This window comes from Semicossyphus pulcher, unplaced genomic scaffold (genome assembly GCF_022749685.1).
Source record: "Semicossyphus pulcher isolate SPU_LCO1_2020_fin unplaced genomic scaffold, fSemPul1.0.p SCAF_16, whole genome shotgun sequence".
Lineage (NCBI taxonomy): Eukaryota > Metazoa > Chordata > Actinopteri > Labriformes > Labridae > Semicossyphus > Semicossyphus pulcher.
The window spans coordinates 20,157,501-20,171,602 of record NW_027211670.1 but is presented as its reverse complement, the minus strand read 5'-3'; the positions used below and the strand labels follow the sequence as shown (position 1 = coordinate 20,171,602).

General features: G+C 39.3%; 1 protein-coding gene across 2 annotated transcripts in view; it reads left to right on the top strand.

The window, feature by feature from the left end:
- The first annotated feature begins 5,610 nt into the window (after nt 1-5,610).
- The window catches only part of LOC138593031 (alpha-N-acetylgalactosaminide alpha-2,6-sialyltransferase 1-like), a 13,013-nt gene continuing 4,521 nt past the window's right edge, over nt 5,611-14,102 (top strand). For both annotated transcript variants that reach the window (XR_011308308.1, XM_069663851.1), the window contains exons 1-8: nt 5,611-5,777; nt 5,932-6,226; nt 6,497-6,659; nt 9,761-9,923; nt 11,161-11,299; nt 11,384-11,487; nt 12,550-12,633; nt 12,863-12,962. Coding sequence is in view for 1 of the 2 variants with exons in the window: in XM_069663851.1 (XP_069519952.1) it covers nt 5,677-5,777; nt 5,932-6,226; nt 6,497-6,659; nt 9,761-9,923; nt 11,161-11,299; nt 11,384-11,487; nt 12,550-12,633; nt 12,863-12,962 (1,149 nt within the window). In the remaining variant the exon portion in view is untranslated. The remainder of the gene's footprint in view (nt 5,778-5,931; nt 6,227-6,496; nt 6,660-9,760; nt 9,924-11,160; nt 11,300-11,383; nt 11,488-12,549; nt 12,634-12,862; nt 12,963-14,102) is intronic.

Sequence of the window (14,102 nt, the reverse complement as noted above, 5' to 3'; positions counted from 1 at the left end):
TGGTGTGGAAGTTTTTCAAAGTGTCTGAAATAGAAAGCAAAACTGCTATTTGCAATGACTGCTCAGCTTCGGTGATGCGAGGAGGAGCCAAGGCAAAGTCTTTCAACACTACAAAGTTGATTAACGAGTATCACCATTATACTGTACGCTAATTCCAATACAGAAGAGAGTTGATGATCTCTGCAATTAGGTGTGCGGGAAAAAAATATCGGTAATCGGTTAAATGAGTTTTAAAATATCGGCATATCGGATATCGGCAAAAAATCCAATATCGTGCATCCCTAATATAAGCGCATGCAACTGTTTCCTGAACACGAGTACAATGTTGTTTTTATAACTGCTCATTAAACAGTCTGATGGCCGCTGAAAGAAAAAACTAATTGTTTATAGTGTAGTTAGTACACTATTGCTATCCTGTTCTTTATCTTTTTTCTTCGTCTGTACATCTTTCGCCGTGCTACTGCTACTTCCAGCTACAGAAACCGTTCAACTATCAAACTCTTCTGTGCTTTATGCTGTTTTTAGCCTGTTTCATATTTTAACATTAGTGTGTATTGGTCGGAATCTTCAGGGCTACAGTGGATGATGTCATCATAACAGTGGAAGGGATTTTTTAAATATTTCAAAATTCTCCCAAACAAATTGCTCCTGAGCCCACAGTCTTTAGTCCACAGACGCACATCTACCCTCAAAATGTAGGAAATCTTCTCCTCTACCACTGAAAAACTTTTGAAGTAAAACTGATTCACAGTTTTGGCACAATGAGCTCTACAGCAACAGGAACGCCAAAGATCTTTCCATCTACCGTAATGTTAAATTTGACTTCTACTTCCTCAGCTAAACCACCTGGGGGCACTTTTTATTTCGCTGTGGGGTCCACATTTCTGACATTACAGACATACAAAACACATCTACACATTCAGCAGTTTCTCTACATGCTCACAGTGTCATTCTTTTGCCGATAACAGTTACTTTTATACCTTACAATTAGCACTTTTTAGAGGTACGTTTTCAGATTTTCCTCATTTAAATCTACTGTCTCAGCTGGCTAAGCTGTGTAATGACTGCTTGTATGTCTCTCCTGCTGATTAAGATGAGCTAATCAGTGCTAATCAATCATCCCATTCAACTTTCTTTCCCCTTTTTTCTTTGTCTCTCTATCTCTATCTATCTCTTTATCATTCTTCTTGCAGATTTTTTTTGCCGTGCTAAAACTCCTTCATCTCTTCAGCAATAGAAACATTCAATTGTCACAACTTATCTTCTGCACCTTCAGCTTCGTCTTCTTCACTTTCAGCTTCATTTTCCTTACTTTTAGCCATTTCCATCTTTTCAACAGCTTTTAAGCAGCTTATTCAACATTTCTACATTTAGCAGTGTTTTGTACTTTCATTTCAGCTTTCAGCATTCCCATGCCTAGTCTAGTTTTCTGGCAAATATACCACTTTAATCTCAGTTAGGCAATTTACAACTTTTTACGATTTTTGTCCCCTTTTTTTCATTAGTCACAGTTAATTAATTGTAATCAGATTTCTAGAATTATCTACCATCATAATGTCATTGTGCCTCTCCATAAAGCTATATAGTTGCTGCACAGTCTTTTTTGCCACCAAGCCATCCAATCTCTAATCTGCTACTCTGGAGACCCTGTCAGTTTTATTCCTCCTTACTTTGACAATGCAGGGTTCATGATGAAGTGTCTCAAGCCCCTTTTACACTGCCAGTTCAAGGCGGGATTATTACACCTGTCATGTTCTGTCTTCTGTGTAAAACGCACGGAGGCGCAATGATGGAGCGAAGTCGTTCATTAAGCCTACATCTATCCAAGTTAGACATAGCAATGTATTGGAAAAAAAAAAAGATTATAAAATTCATGTGTCATACTTTTCTATCGTCTTTCAATTGGTTAGAAAGCGTCTAAAGGCGGCGATCTTACACCCCTCGCAGGACTCGATTGTGAATGTAACAGCTCTGGGATCTCTGACCGGAGTTGAGGCGGCAAACTTGTGCTGAGCGTGGGGCTAAATTAAATTTAAATTTTCAAGGACAACATAAATTATTTCCAGGATATTTGGTCATTTTAATTAATTTCCAGGTGTTTCCAGGACTGGAAAACTAGTCTCTAAATTTCCAGGTTTTCCAGGACACGTGGGAACCCTGCCTGTCCAGAGCATCAACACCAATAGTTTGAAGGTGCTTCATTGGAAGTATGTTCCATCTTTCTATCCCCGACCCAGGTACACCGATATGTTCAACAATGGGCCTCAGGCAGTGATAGTCTCTTAAATTTCAGTTAAGAGACAAAATAAGGCTTTAATCTTTGTCTCATCAGTCCATAAAACTTTGTCCCAGAAGAGCCTCGTCTCTCTACATTTTTGGCAAATTCCAATCTGGCCTTCCTATTCTTATTGCTCATTAGTGTTGTGCATCTTCTTGTAAAACGCAAAGCTGAAACTGAGAGTAGACATTCAGTGCGATTTATTGTTTGAATAATCAATGTAATAGGACACCTGGGCATCGAAAAAAACACCTGTCAGTCACATGTTCCAGTAATTGTGCTCCCTTGAACAATGGGTGGGTTCAAACAAAAGGTGCTATCGTCTAAGTTGTGTAACAGATCTGGATGTAAATACCTGGAAATAAAAGCTGAAATGCTGACCTCTTGTCTCATATTCATCTTTTGATATCAAACTAAATGTTTTATGTGTACAAAGCAAAAATAAAGGAATTGGCCTGGCTGTTCCAATAGTTTCGGAGGGGACTGTATATATCGAGTTTGGTTTGTATTCAAACGGCAGCTTTTAACAGCGGACCAAAAGTTTTGATGTGTGGGGAAAGTGCTCTCTGGTCAGAATTTGCACATGGGAAAACTCCCTGATCAATCACACTCAACACGATCGCGGACTTTAATGTTTTGTTGTCAGAGGTTTTTTTTTTACTGTTAACCAACACCGTTCCGAAGTTCAATCAGTTCCATCTCCTTTAGTTCTTCACTGAACAGTTTGAACACCTCCGTGTTCTCGTGCGTTTCCACCAGCATTTGTGAAATTGTTTAGTCAGCCCATATTTCTATTTCCTCGTCGCTCCTCCACGTCTTTCCTCTACTCATCTCGCTGCGTGTCTCTGCAAATGTCAGCCCCTGTAAACATACTACAATGCACAGTTTTATGGTTTGTTTCCTGTATTTGGTTCTACTTTAACTCCGTTTACATTCTCACCAGAATCAAACCGGACTGTGGTTCGTTTGGAAACGGACCGAGACCCGTCTTTTCTAGCGGACCATGGTCCGTTGTTTGGTCTGCACCAGAGTTTCATTCCGGCGTTCACACCACCTAAACAAACCGCACCGAGGGGACAAACGCTCCAGGGGACAAACGCTCCAGGGTTCAGTTCAATCGAACTAAACAAGGCTGGTTTCGAACACGGCCTAATAGGCTTTACCTTTATTGGATAGGACAGCTTAAGAAAGGAGGAAACAGGGAGGAGAGAGTAGTGGTGAAAGGAGCAGCAATACATTTGAAAACACGGAGAAAGAAGTGAAACAAAGTGAGCCTAAAGTGTGAGGAGACATTAGCCAACAGTTCCAAGAAGCCAGCACCACCTATGAGGTGTTTTTCAGTTAGAAGGTTGTTTTAGTAAATACAACACAGTTACACCTCTTTGTGTCTGCTTATTTAGGGGTTTAGTCTTTAACCTTGTTTGTGTTACAGCTGTCTTGCTGGATTAATATAAACAAGTATTTATTTAGTAATTAAGTAATTATTTACCTAATATATTCTGATCCTAATATTGTTTCCCTCTGACTGATGGGTTTTCTCAGGCCTTGTTGACAGATATTTACCAGTGTTGTTTCTGACAATGAATTATACACTATGATCATTTTCTGTATTTCCTAATTCAACATTTCTTTGATATTTGTCTTCCCAGGGTGCAACGTGAGCAACTGGCAGCCATCTCCTAGCTTTGGGTGTTATGGTTGTTAATTGGACCCACAAGCAAGACCGGCAGACTAGGGGAGATGGGTAAGAAAAGGAGTTTCATTAACAAAAGACTGCAGGTGGAAGGTGAGGTGAAGGAGCAGACAGGCTGGGCGGTGGAGCACTGGAGCTCGGCAGGGCGAGGCACTGGAGGCAAGGGGAGGACACAAAAAGGTAAGTCACAGGGAAACACTGGTGATCAAAAAACACAGAAAAGAGGTTTCACCAAGCAAAACGCTGCAGAAAGGGGCCGACTATATTACTGGGAGAGCGGAAATCATCTGGCAGTGTGGAAGAGAAGAGTCAGGGTAGAAGTACTGCAGCAGAGTGATGAGGCACAGGTGTGCATGCAGGGAGCTTCAGCACCTGAAGTCCACGCCCAGCCTCTGAAAGACAACAAAAAAAACACACAGAGGAAAACAAAGCAAAGGTACACAGGAAAGAAACACTAAAAAAATGTATGAAGAGAAAAGAGAATATTTTGGACCACCACATTGAGGACGTTTGGGGATGTGTCAGAGGGAGACATGGAGGAGCAGCTCAGGCTTTACTCCATCTGAAACTCCTCTGAATGTGCTCTTTAAACTTGTGAGTGCTACTGAAGGACTACTCCAGTGCACCAAATCCTCCAATATAAACAGTATTCAACACAGCTGTACTGTCAATCTCAAACAGTGCTCCCATTCATGTTTTAATACAACATACTTTGTTTTTTTTGTTGCTGTTAAATCCACCGTTTAACCATAAGTACACACAAGACTAAGCCAAAGCGGCTCAAGCTTTTACAGAACAGAGAAAGGATGTTCTAGCTATGCATATGCCAACAAGGACTAAAAGGGATAACGTACTATTGCTGCTGTTAGTTCTATGTAATAAAAAATGGACATGTTGTAACGATCCAGAGTGCAGGAGAAACGCCCACATACCTTTTTGCTTGCCTCCCCTTGTCTGATTATGGTCTTGCAGCCGCTGGTCAGGGGCTGGGTCGCAACTGACTGATGTCAGGCATTAAAGGCGTACATCCTTTGTGCGGTTTAGTGTGCGATTTTTACTTTTGCCTGGATACTTCCTGGCTGGCACCCCACTAAAGAATAAATAATTAAAAAAATAAGAGTTGCATACAAAAATTGTCACAATGTGTGGATTTATTGTAAAACCTGTTTTTTAAGTCAGTGTCATCCTCCTTGATGTGCCCATCCTGTAAAGTTCTTTCTGCATAACTTAATTAATTTGACGGTGTGTCTGTGTGTGTTGTTCCCTCTTTTTTCAGTCTCAAACAGTGCTCCCATTCATGTTTTAATACGACATACTTTGTTTTTTTTGTCGCTGTTAAATCCACCGTTTAACCATAAATCCACACAACATTAAACCAAAACGTTGCAATGCATATGCAAGCAAGGACTAAAAGGGATAAAGGACTATAGCTCCTGTTGCTTCTGTATAATACATGAATATGTTATTGCAAAACCTGTTCCTTGCTTGTTGTGCAATAAAAACATTGTTTCAAAGGTGTGTCTGTGTGTGTGTGCGTGTTCCCTCTTCATTAGGTCCTTGTGCAATGACCTGTGCCAACAAGCCCTGCCCAACAATCTCTCTAAGCGACAGGTACAGGTGGCTTTACTGCCAGGAAATCCAGGAGGGAAAGCAAACTGCAAACACTCTGCGTTTAATTGAACATCTAAGCCTAAGGTGGTCAGGGATGGCGCTCCAACCCTCCCGGACTGTTTCTTTGGTGTGTGTGGTCTCATTTTCCATTTTCCTTTTAATTCTCTCATATGGATTTTTATCAGAAAGCACCAGGTAAGTTTTATTCCTACTTAGTCTAGAAGTTACAGATCTTTTATTTATGATATTTTCTGGTAAAAATGTTTATTATTAGTTAAAGTATTTTAATCAAACGTGTTTTGCTTTTCTTAAAGGTTGCATCTAATTATTTTTTATATTCCAAACTCAGCTGGACTGCTTTCCTAACCAAACACAGAGATGAAGACTTATACAGATTAATTGGGTTTCATTATACAAAAGAAAACGGGACTCCACCACCTGATGTGTTTACCACAACAAGCAAAGCAAAACTTGCTGAATCCTCAAAAGCAAACCCAGTGACAGAGACAAAACATAATCGACAGATAGTCTCTACACGCAGCGCCGAGACTCCAATGCCTCCCCTCTCCATGAAGTCCTTCAGTAAGCTTCCTATATGGGATTTTGAGGAAGTTTATAACCAGGATGCCTCACCCAGACAGACAGTAAGCACGTTAAAACAAGATAAGATAAGCAAATATAATTCTTCTGTGTGGGAGTATGTAGGCAGTCAATTGTTCAGCTGTTTGACATTGGTTTGACTTGCAAAGATTCTCTGTTTGCTTCCCCTTTATACTTGTACACCTTAAACTTGAGTTCACGTTATTTTACCGGTGGTTTCTTCACCTGTTTCGGCCCGTCATTAACTCATGGTTAACATGAAAACAACACATTTTTCCTGTTTCATAAGTGAATATTTTATTCTACATTCTCAGACTTGTGCCCAGTCTCTGCGAAACTCCCAGGATGAGAGCTTCAAGAAGGCTTTCCTTCCTAACATACGTCTGTATATGCATAAAGACAATGTCAACATGAGCGAGTGGAACCGACTGTCCCATTTTAACAATCCTTTTGGTTTTATGGAGTACCAGTATAAAGGTAAGTGTTTGTGAGTCTCTCTTTAAAACAGATACAGACGGTTTCAAACTTTCAACACTGACTTTCACAATAACTGTGTGGTGGTTACTAATGGATACGTACTTATTGTGGATCTATTTTCTACCTTCTTCTGGATATTGCCAAACTGCTTCAGACTCCACACAGACTGTTTAAAGGATTTTGCCTCATTGGACACACCCGTTTCACACACAAAAAACAAACAAGAAAATTCTTTTTTTCTCGTATAGTATATAGGGGAAAGGTTGCTAAGAATACTGCAGTTGTATCAACTTTCACATAATGAGAAACTGTATTTAAAAAAGTTATGAAAATGATGAACCAGCAGAGAATAATCACCTGAATCTGCTGCTGCACTTAGTTAAACAGAGCGTTTTAGCATCTTTCAGCTTAATGTTGGTTTTAGGGTCTGCAACTTGGCTGTTTTCACTCTCACCGTTCTCCCCATTACTGGGCCTCATTTACGAACAGTGCGTACGCATGAATCTGTCCTTGAACTGTGCGTACGCACGTTTGACGTACAAATCTCGGATTTATCAATTTGTTCTTACCTAAATTTCTTTGTACTCTGCGAACAAATTTAGAACTCCCTCAGACCATGCGTACGCACAAATGATGAAAGAAATGTCCTAGGAAATGTTAACACACACCCTTTTAACTAAATGCATACTATATTAAAACTTCATTTATTGAAAAAAAAGGTTTTAATAGACAACAATAATTGATTTTACTAATGTATGGACCAAACGTAAATGCTGTGTCATCCTCATAATTTATTGTCATTAGGGATGCACGATATTGGATTTTTTGCCGATATCCGATATGCCGATATTTTAAAATTAATTTAGCCGATAACCGATACCGATATTTTTTTCCCGCACGCCTAATTGCAGAGATCATCAACTCTCTTCTGTATTGGAATTAGCGTACAGTATAATGGTGATACTCTTATCACACACGTGACGTCATCACGCTGCGCCGCGCAGGTCTTCTTCTTGCCGGGAACATTGCGCCGAGGTCGGGCATTTAATCAAGTATGCAGCAGCCCATTATTTTATCGGTTAATTATATCGGTGGATATCGGCGTGTTGGCCAGTATCCGATAGTTCATTTTCAAGCCAATATCGGCCGATACCTATAACGTTGTTATATAATTGTCATATAATTAAATTCTTCAATTATAGCAGTTGAGTTAGTTTATTAAGTTTACAATAGAATAGACCATATGAAAATGTTCATATTGAAATGTAACACTTTTGTTACAATTGTTTCAATTTCTGCTGATGTGAAATTTTTCTTTTTTCCTTTTGAGGCCATCTTTCACGTTCTTTCAGCTTCTCCGTAACACCACTCCTCTTCATGCCGCACCAAATGGATGTCCTTATATAGAGAAATAGAGGCGTGGCAGTATGCTGATTGCGGACACGCCCCTGTCAATTTAGAATGGTTCTGATTTACTAACATATGCACGGTGGTGAGAACAAAATTGGCCGGTACGCACGTGTCATAAATCCGACGGTGATTTTGCACTAGTACTTATTTTTTGCGGAGAGTAAGACAATTTCTGCGCAGATATTAGTGAATGAGGCCCACTGTCTTTTAGAAGTGTGAGGTTCTGTTAATTTAACAGCAGTACAATGGACTGTACAAATGGACTGTACTTATACAGCGCTTTTCTAGTCTTTGCGACCACTCAAAGCTGCTTTTACACGACATATCACATTCACACATTCATACACTGATGGCAGAGGCTGCTACGTAAAGTGCCCAACTGTCAATCAGTTATCACATTCATTGGTTATGCCACCGGAAGCAATTTGGGGTTCAGTGTCTTGCCCAAGGATACTTCGACATGTAGCCTGAGGGAGCTGGGGATCGAACCTCCGACCTTCCGATTGAAAGAACAATCAGGAGAGAAGTAAGGAAGAACAATTATTTTACAGTGATGATGTGATAATGAATCAAGGTCAGAAGTCTTTGGAACTCGGACTCTACGGGGAGACATGGTGATCTGTCGGCCCTGAGCGGCCGCAAGATCTATCCCCCCATTGAGTCGGACACTGGTTGTGGAGGTGTTGGCTGATGATGTCATCTTAGGCTGCTTAGAAGATGAGCTGATGATGAAGACTGGGCGGTGATGGGGAGGTGGAGGGTCGCACATAAGGACGGCATGAATGAACTGGAGGCAGAGAAAAGTCATATTTAAAAAGGTAGCAGCAGCAATATGATGAGGCTAACGATGAGGGTGTGCTGCAGAGCTAGTGGACAGACGCGCCCAGGTGATGAGACAGCTGATGAGTGCAGCAAAATAAGAGTGAGCATGTGCGAGTGCGAGCTGAATGGTACGAAATATGAACCAGCATGAACAATATAGTCTTCCTGACTGAACTTACGCTAGAGCTTCATTTAAAAGTTTCCACTGTTAAAAAATGATGATGCCACAGAAGAATATGTAAATAATTTATTATAATAAATCAGTTGTCACAACGTAAAAAATATGACCTAAAAGAAATAAAAGAGCCACTTAGAAACAAAAGACATACAAAAAAAAGTCAGCATAAAATGAATATTTCAGTCATATAAAAGTGGTTAAAATACACTCAAGTCCACGGGGTGAGCTGGGAGTATATCCACCAACATGATTATCTTTAAAGTGACAGTGCCACAGTCCAAGCGTCTCTATTCAGTGGTTAGTTTCAGTTCTATTTATATGCAGTGGCGTGGGGAAGGGTTACCGGGGGGGGGGGGGGGGGCTGTAGCCCGTCTGCTCTCCTGAATCACGATCCTCCGCGTCCTCCCCACGCCACGCCCTGTGCCTCTGGGCCTGGACTCCTCAATGCGGCTGTTGCCGAGGAAGAGAAACCCCTGGTTTGTGTCCAACTCACTCATTCTCCGGCCGTGCCTGGGCTCTTTCCTCCTGGTACACCTGTGCCTAAACAACTCAAAAGCACACTGTCCGCTGGTGGCACTGCGTGTCAGCCAATGCGTTCATTGTAAAAACATTCATCCCTTTGACAAAAAAAACAACTTCAACTGATGGCTTATGCAAATACTTCCTAACTGTTTGCCTCTTTTGTTGGCAGATGTGATGGAGGCAGTGAAATTGATCCCGAAACCAAAAGAGCCACTATTCCTTCCAAAGCCAGGCAGCAATGGGTGTGTGCGCTGTGCTGTGGTGGGCACCGCTGGGATCCTGCACGGCTCTAAAATGGGGAAAGAGATCGATGACCACGATTACGTTATCCGGTGAGAATGAGGAAGAGAACAATGTCTGTCAAATTAGCTTGGAAGGCCCTACCTATAAAAAAAATTTGGCACTTTGACAGGCTGTTCATGAGAGGGGTTTTAAAGACAACTCTGTCATGCTTCACATCCTCTTATGATGAGGATATGAGGGGCACCAGTCCTTCCCTAAGACAATATTTTGCTAAGGCAATATTTTGGCTAGCTTTTTTGTTTGCTAAAGTGGAGAATGTGCCAGATACCTCGACACACCTTCAGAGGTCTAGTGGAAACACCTCTACTAGTCAGGGCTGTTTGGTGGCAAAAGGAGGATCAGTGGTTCTCAACTGGTGGGTCGGGACCCAAAAGTGGGTCGCGGAGCTGTTTTCAGTGGGTCGCGGATTTGTGCTTGGTAAAATAAAAAGTTGTGGCAAAAAGTCGATGCTGCGCTTTTATTTTGAAGGACTTGGGTTTCCTATGGCGTGTGTGCAGTAGTAGCCTAGTTTAGTCACACTTGATGTAATCACTGATTGGGTAATCCCAGCTACAGTCACATTCCTGAAACTTGACGAGCCCGACAGTAGTTGCATTTATGTGGCAGTTTTTAGTAGAGATAGACTGATATGTTTTTTTCAGGGCCGATACAGGTACCGATTATTAGTAGTCAAGGAGGCCGATAACCAGTATTTGGAGCCGATATTCATTTGCAGTAAAAGTGAAAATATTGGCGTCAAAATTTTGAATAATACAAACTCCAACACTTCACTTTGTTTAAATGCCTTTAAGCATATGTTTATTAAACAAACAAACAAAAAGCACAGGGAGTTCCCAGGGTCAGCAGCATCTCTTATAAAGTTCACTGAAAATTTAAATAAATAAATAACTTCCTGAAGTTTTATTAAGTAAATAAATCAAAGTTTCTCCTCTCCGCCGTGTGTGTGAGCACTCTGCACTCTTATCAGCCGTTGGATAAAAAAAAAAAAAAAGGCCGACGAAACAAACATGGGCAGGGCAGTAGAAAAGATTTTTGGAACACTGAGAATATGAATCACGTCATATATTTTTTTTTGTTTTATTTTGTTTTAGTGTTGTGCACCTAACATAACTGGAGACTGCAATCACGTAATTGTATGTTTGATGATTCAATAAACTTGATTCGGGTCCTTTTTGCGTAGCATATAAATGAGTTTTAAGCTAATGACATTTCAGTTAAACATTGTTTTTCACTGGCCTCTTACATTTGAATTTGTCTGTGTGGCAGGATGAACGGTGCCATCATAAAAGGTCACGAGGAAGATGTAGGAAACAGAACATCTGTGTACGTTCACACGGCTCACTCGATCACCGCGTCTAAGATTTTGTTCAAGATGTTCGGATACACATCTGCCCCTACTGATAAGGTACACAAACTCCTATGAGAATAGTGTTATATTGTCATGTTTTCTACCCCCAGCACTCATCTGTCATCCTCTTGCTTTTGGCAGGGTATAAAATACCTGATGATTCCTGAAGGGATGAGGGATTTCAATTGGCTAACTGGTCTTCTCAGAAGAGAAAGGATTGCCAACGGTTCATATCGCAACTCACGGTGAATATCAACTCTATTTATATTATTCTTAAGAGTTACTTTTAGAAGAGACTGTCAATACTACAACCCACAGTTTGTTCTTGTAAATTTGGCACTAAAAGTTATTCAACAAGTGATTATTACATCATCATGTGGTTAATAACATTGTCCCTGCCCTGTCTTAGATTATTAAGAGTCTCTGTATTATGTTCCTGAGCCAGTTTCTCACGACGTGTTAACACTGGTGTTGTTTGGAGTTTGGAAAGTGCCACTGCTATAGCGAAAGCCTTTTCTGGTGTTAAATGTTTAAAAACGTATAATACACTGAATATTTCATTTTTCATTTAATTGATTACTATAAATACTCATCATCTGAAAATTAACAATATTTTATTTTTTTAAATTTTTTTATCTATAACTTTGAGAACTGAATCACAAAATTGTGACGGATCGATAAGGCTTTTAAATGCTTCTTTTGAAGTGGCTGGCTTCATATTTCACTCCCCAGTCATTTGTTCACTTTAAACTATTTGCTTTTTTTAATTGTGGGTTGAACATTATAATTTAGAGGTAAAAGAAGTGTGCCAAAAGCTGTTATGTTTTGACGTGTCAAGTAGTATAACTATTATTATTATAATTAAATATTACAATGATTATTATAGTTAATCATTAACTTATTATTACTCATGGTTTAATTGCAAAAAAACTGCTTTATTGAGCTGTTGTTTTTAAGAATAATGTTTTTCATAAAGGGAAGGGAAAAAAAATGAAATAGATGCGGAAGATAATATAAGACTAGATAAGATAAGCTTTACTGTTGTATTGTATTGTGGCACAACTGGCAACTATACAAACAAATGTTTGTAGATGAGATGTGTTGCTTTTGAGTGATATTCATATACAGGGCAACAGAATCATAATGAAAATCATATCATAAAAAGATCATTTGTGTTTAAGTTCAACCTGCCAATACTCTAGTCTTAAAAAGGTGTGACACAGAAACTGGAAATGACTGTCAGAGCCTTGTCTCATTTCTAACCACGTCTCACTGTTTGTCTTTACTTCTGTATTCTCACCCTCCAGACCATGGACATACTACGGAAATCAGTTTGATGAAAAACGCTTTTATGTTCTGCACCCGGATTTCCTCAGATACGTGCGAAACAGGTCGACCTTCTTGATTCATGACTATGATTATAACTTAATTTGTAGAAAAATCGAATGTTTGATTAAATCACAATTAAAGAGAGACATAAAACAAAAGCTATATGAATAGGAAAACTAAGGACTGGAGTTGACATGGTGTCGCAAATTAAAATAATTAGATCATCTGTTCATTTACCTCTGAGTCTTTTATGTGTGTATGAAATAATTTCACACTGTTTATTGCCTACAGGTTCTTAAAATCTCCTAATCTGAATGCTACATTCTGGGCGATAGTCAGACCAACCAACGGGGCATTTGCTATCTTCACCGCTCTGCACACATGTGACATTGTAAGTTATATTATTTAAACTTGTCCAAATGCCATCTATGGGTATCCACGCCTCGATAAACATGACGTCTGCAAAGTACATTAATTGGTGCCAGCAAAACAGCCGACTAGTCACTTAATTAACCCTTATGCCCTCCTCGGGCATTTTTGTACATTTTTCTCTACTTTTTTTTTTGATTTGGCGATCATTTTGGCTGTGTTACAGCTTTTGGCATGAATTTTTGCAGGAACTTTTCTTTTTAGCTAAATTTTTGAAATCCAATGTCTTTTACTCTTACATGTCTTTTATACTCTCGTGATGCATTTTGCACCCTCTGGACACCTTCGTGGCAAAAATGTACACGCACAAAAAACCTCTATAAAATCATCATACATCAATATTTTTTTCTGATTTTTTTTTCATAAATCACTTAAACAACTTCAGACCTGCTCAAAACTACCAAACATTCAATCATTTTCAGAATTTTAACCCTTTAAATGCCAGTTTAATTATTTGAATTATTAATTATTTATTACAAAAAAACACAAAAAGTCAATTATTTTCCATATTATAAATAGTAGGGAGATGGGGCTTTGCCGGTGATTAGAGTCTTGGATATGTCAAATATTAGCAACGAAATTGATTTGATTGCATTAGTATTTTTCATATAGTATCAGATACTCCCTCTGGACACCTTCGTGGCAAAAATGTACACGTACAAAATACTGCTATAAAATCATCATACATCAATATTTTTTTCTGATTTTTTTTTCATAAATCACTTAAACAACTTCAGACCTGCTCAAAACTACCAAACATTCAATAATTTTCAGGATTTTAACCCTTTAAATGCCAGTTTAATTATTTGAATTATTAATATTTATTACAAAAAACCCACAAAAAGTGAATTATTTTCCATATTATAAACAGTAGGGAGATGGGGCTTTGGTGGTGATTAGAGTCTTGGATATGTCAAAGATTAGCAACAAAATTGATTTGATTGCATTAGTATTTTTCATGTAGTATCAGATACTCCCTCTGGACACCTTCGTGGCCAAAAGAGCCTCATTGACTTCCATTCAAACCACATTTTTTAATCTCACTGCCATTACAGTATAAAACCATGCATTCTGTAATGTCAGCATTTCATTTAGAAGATAA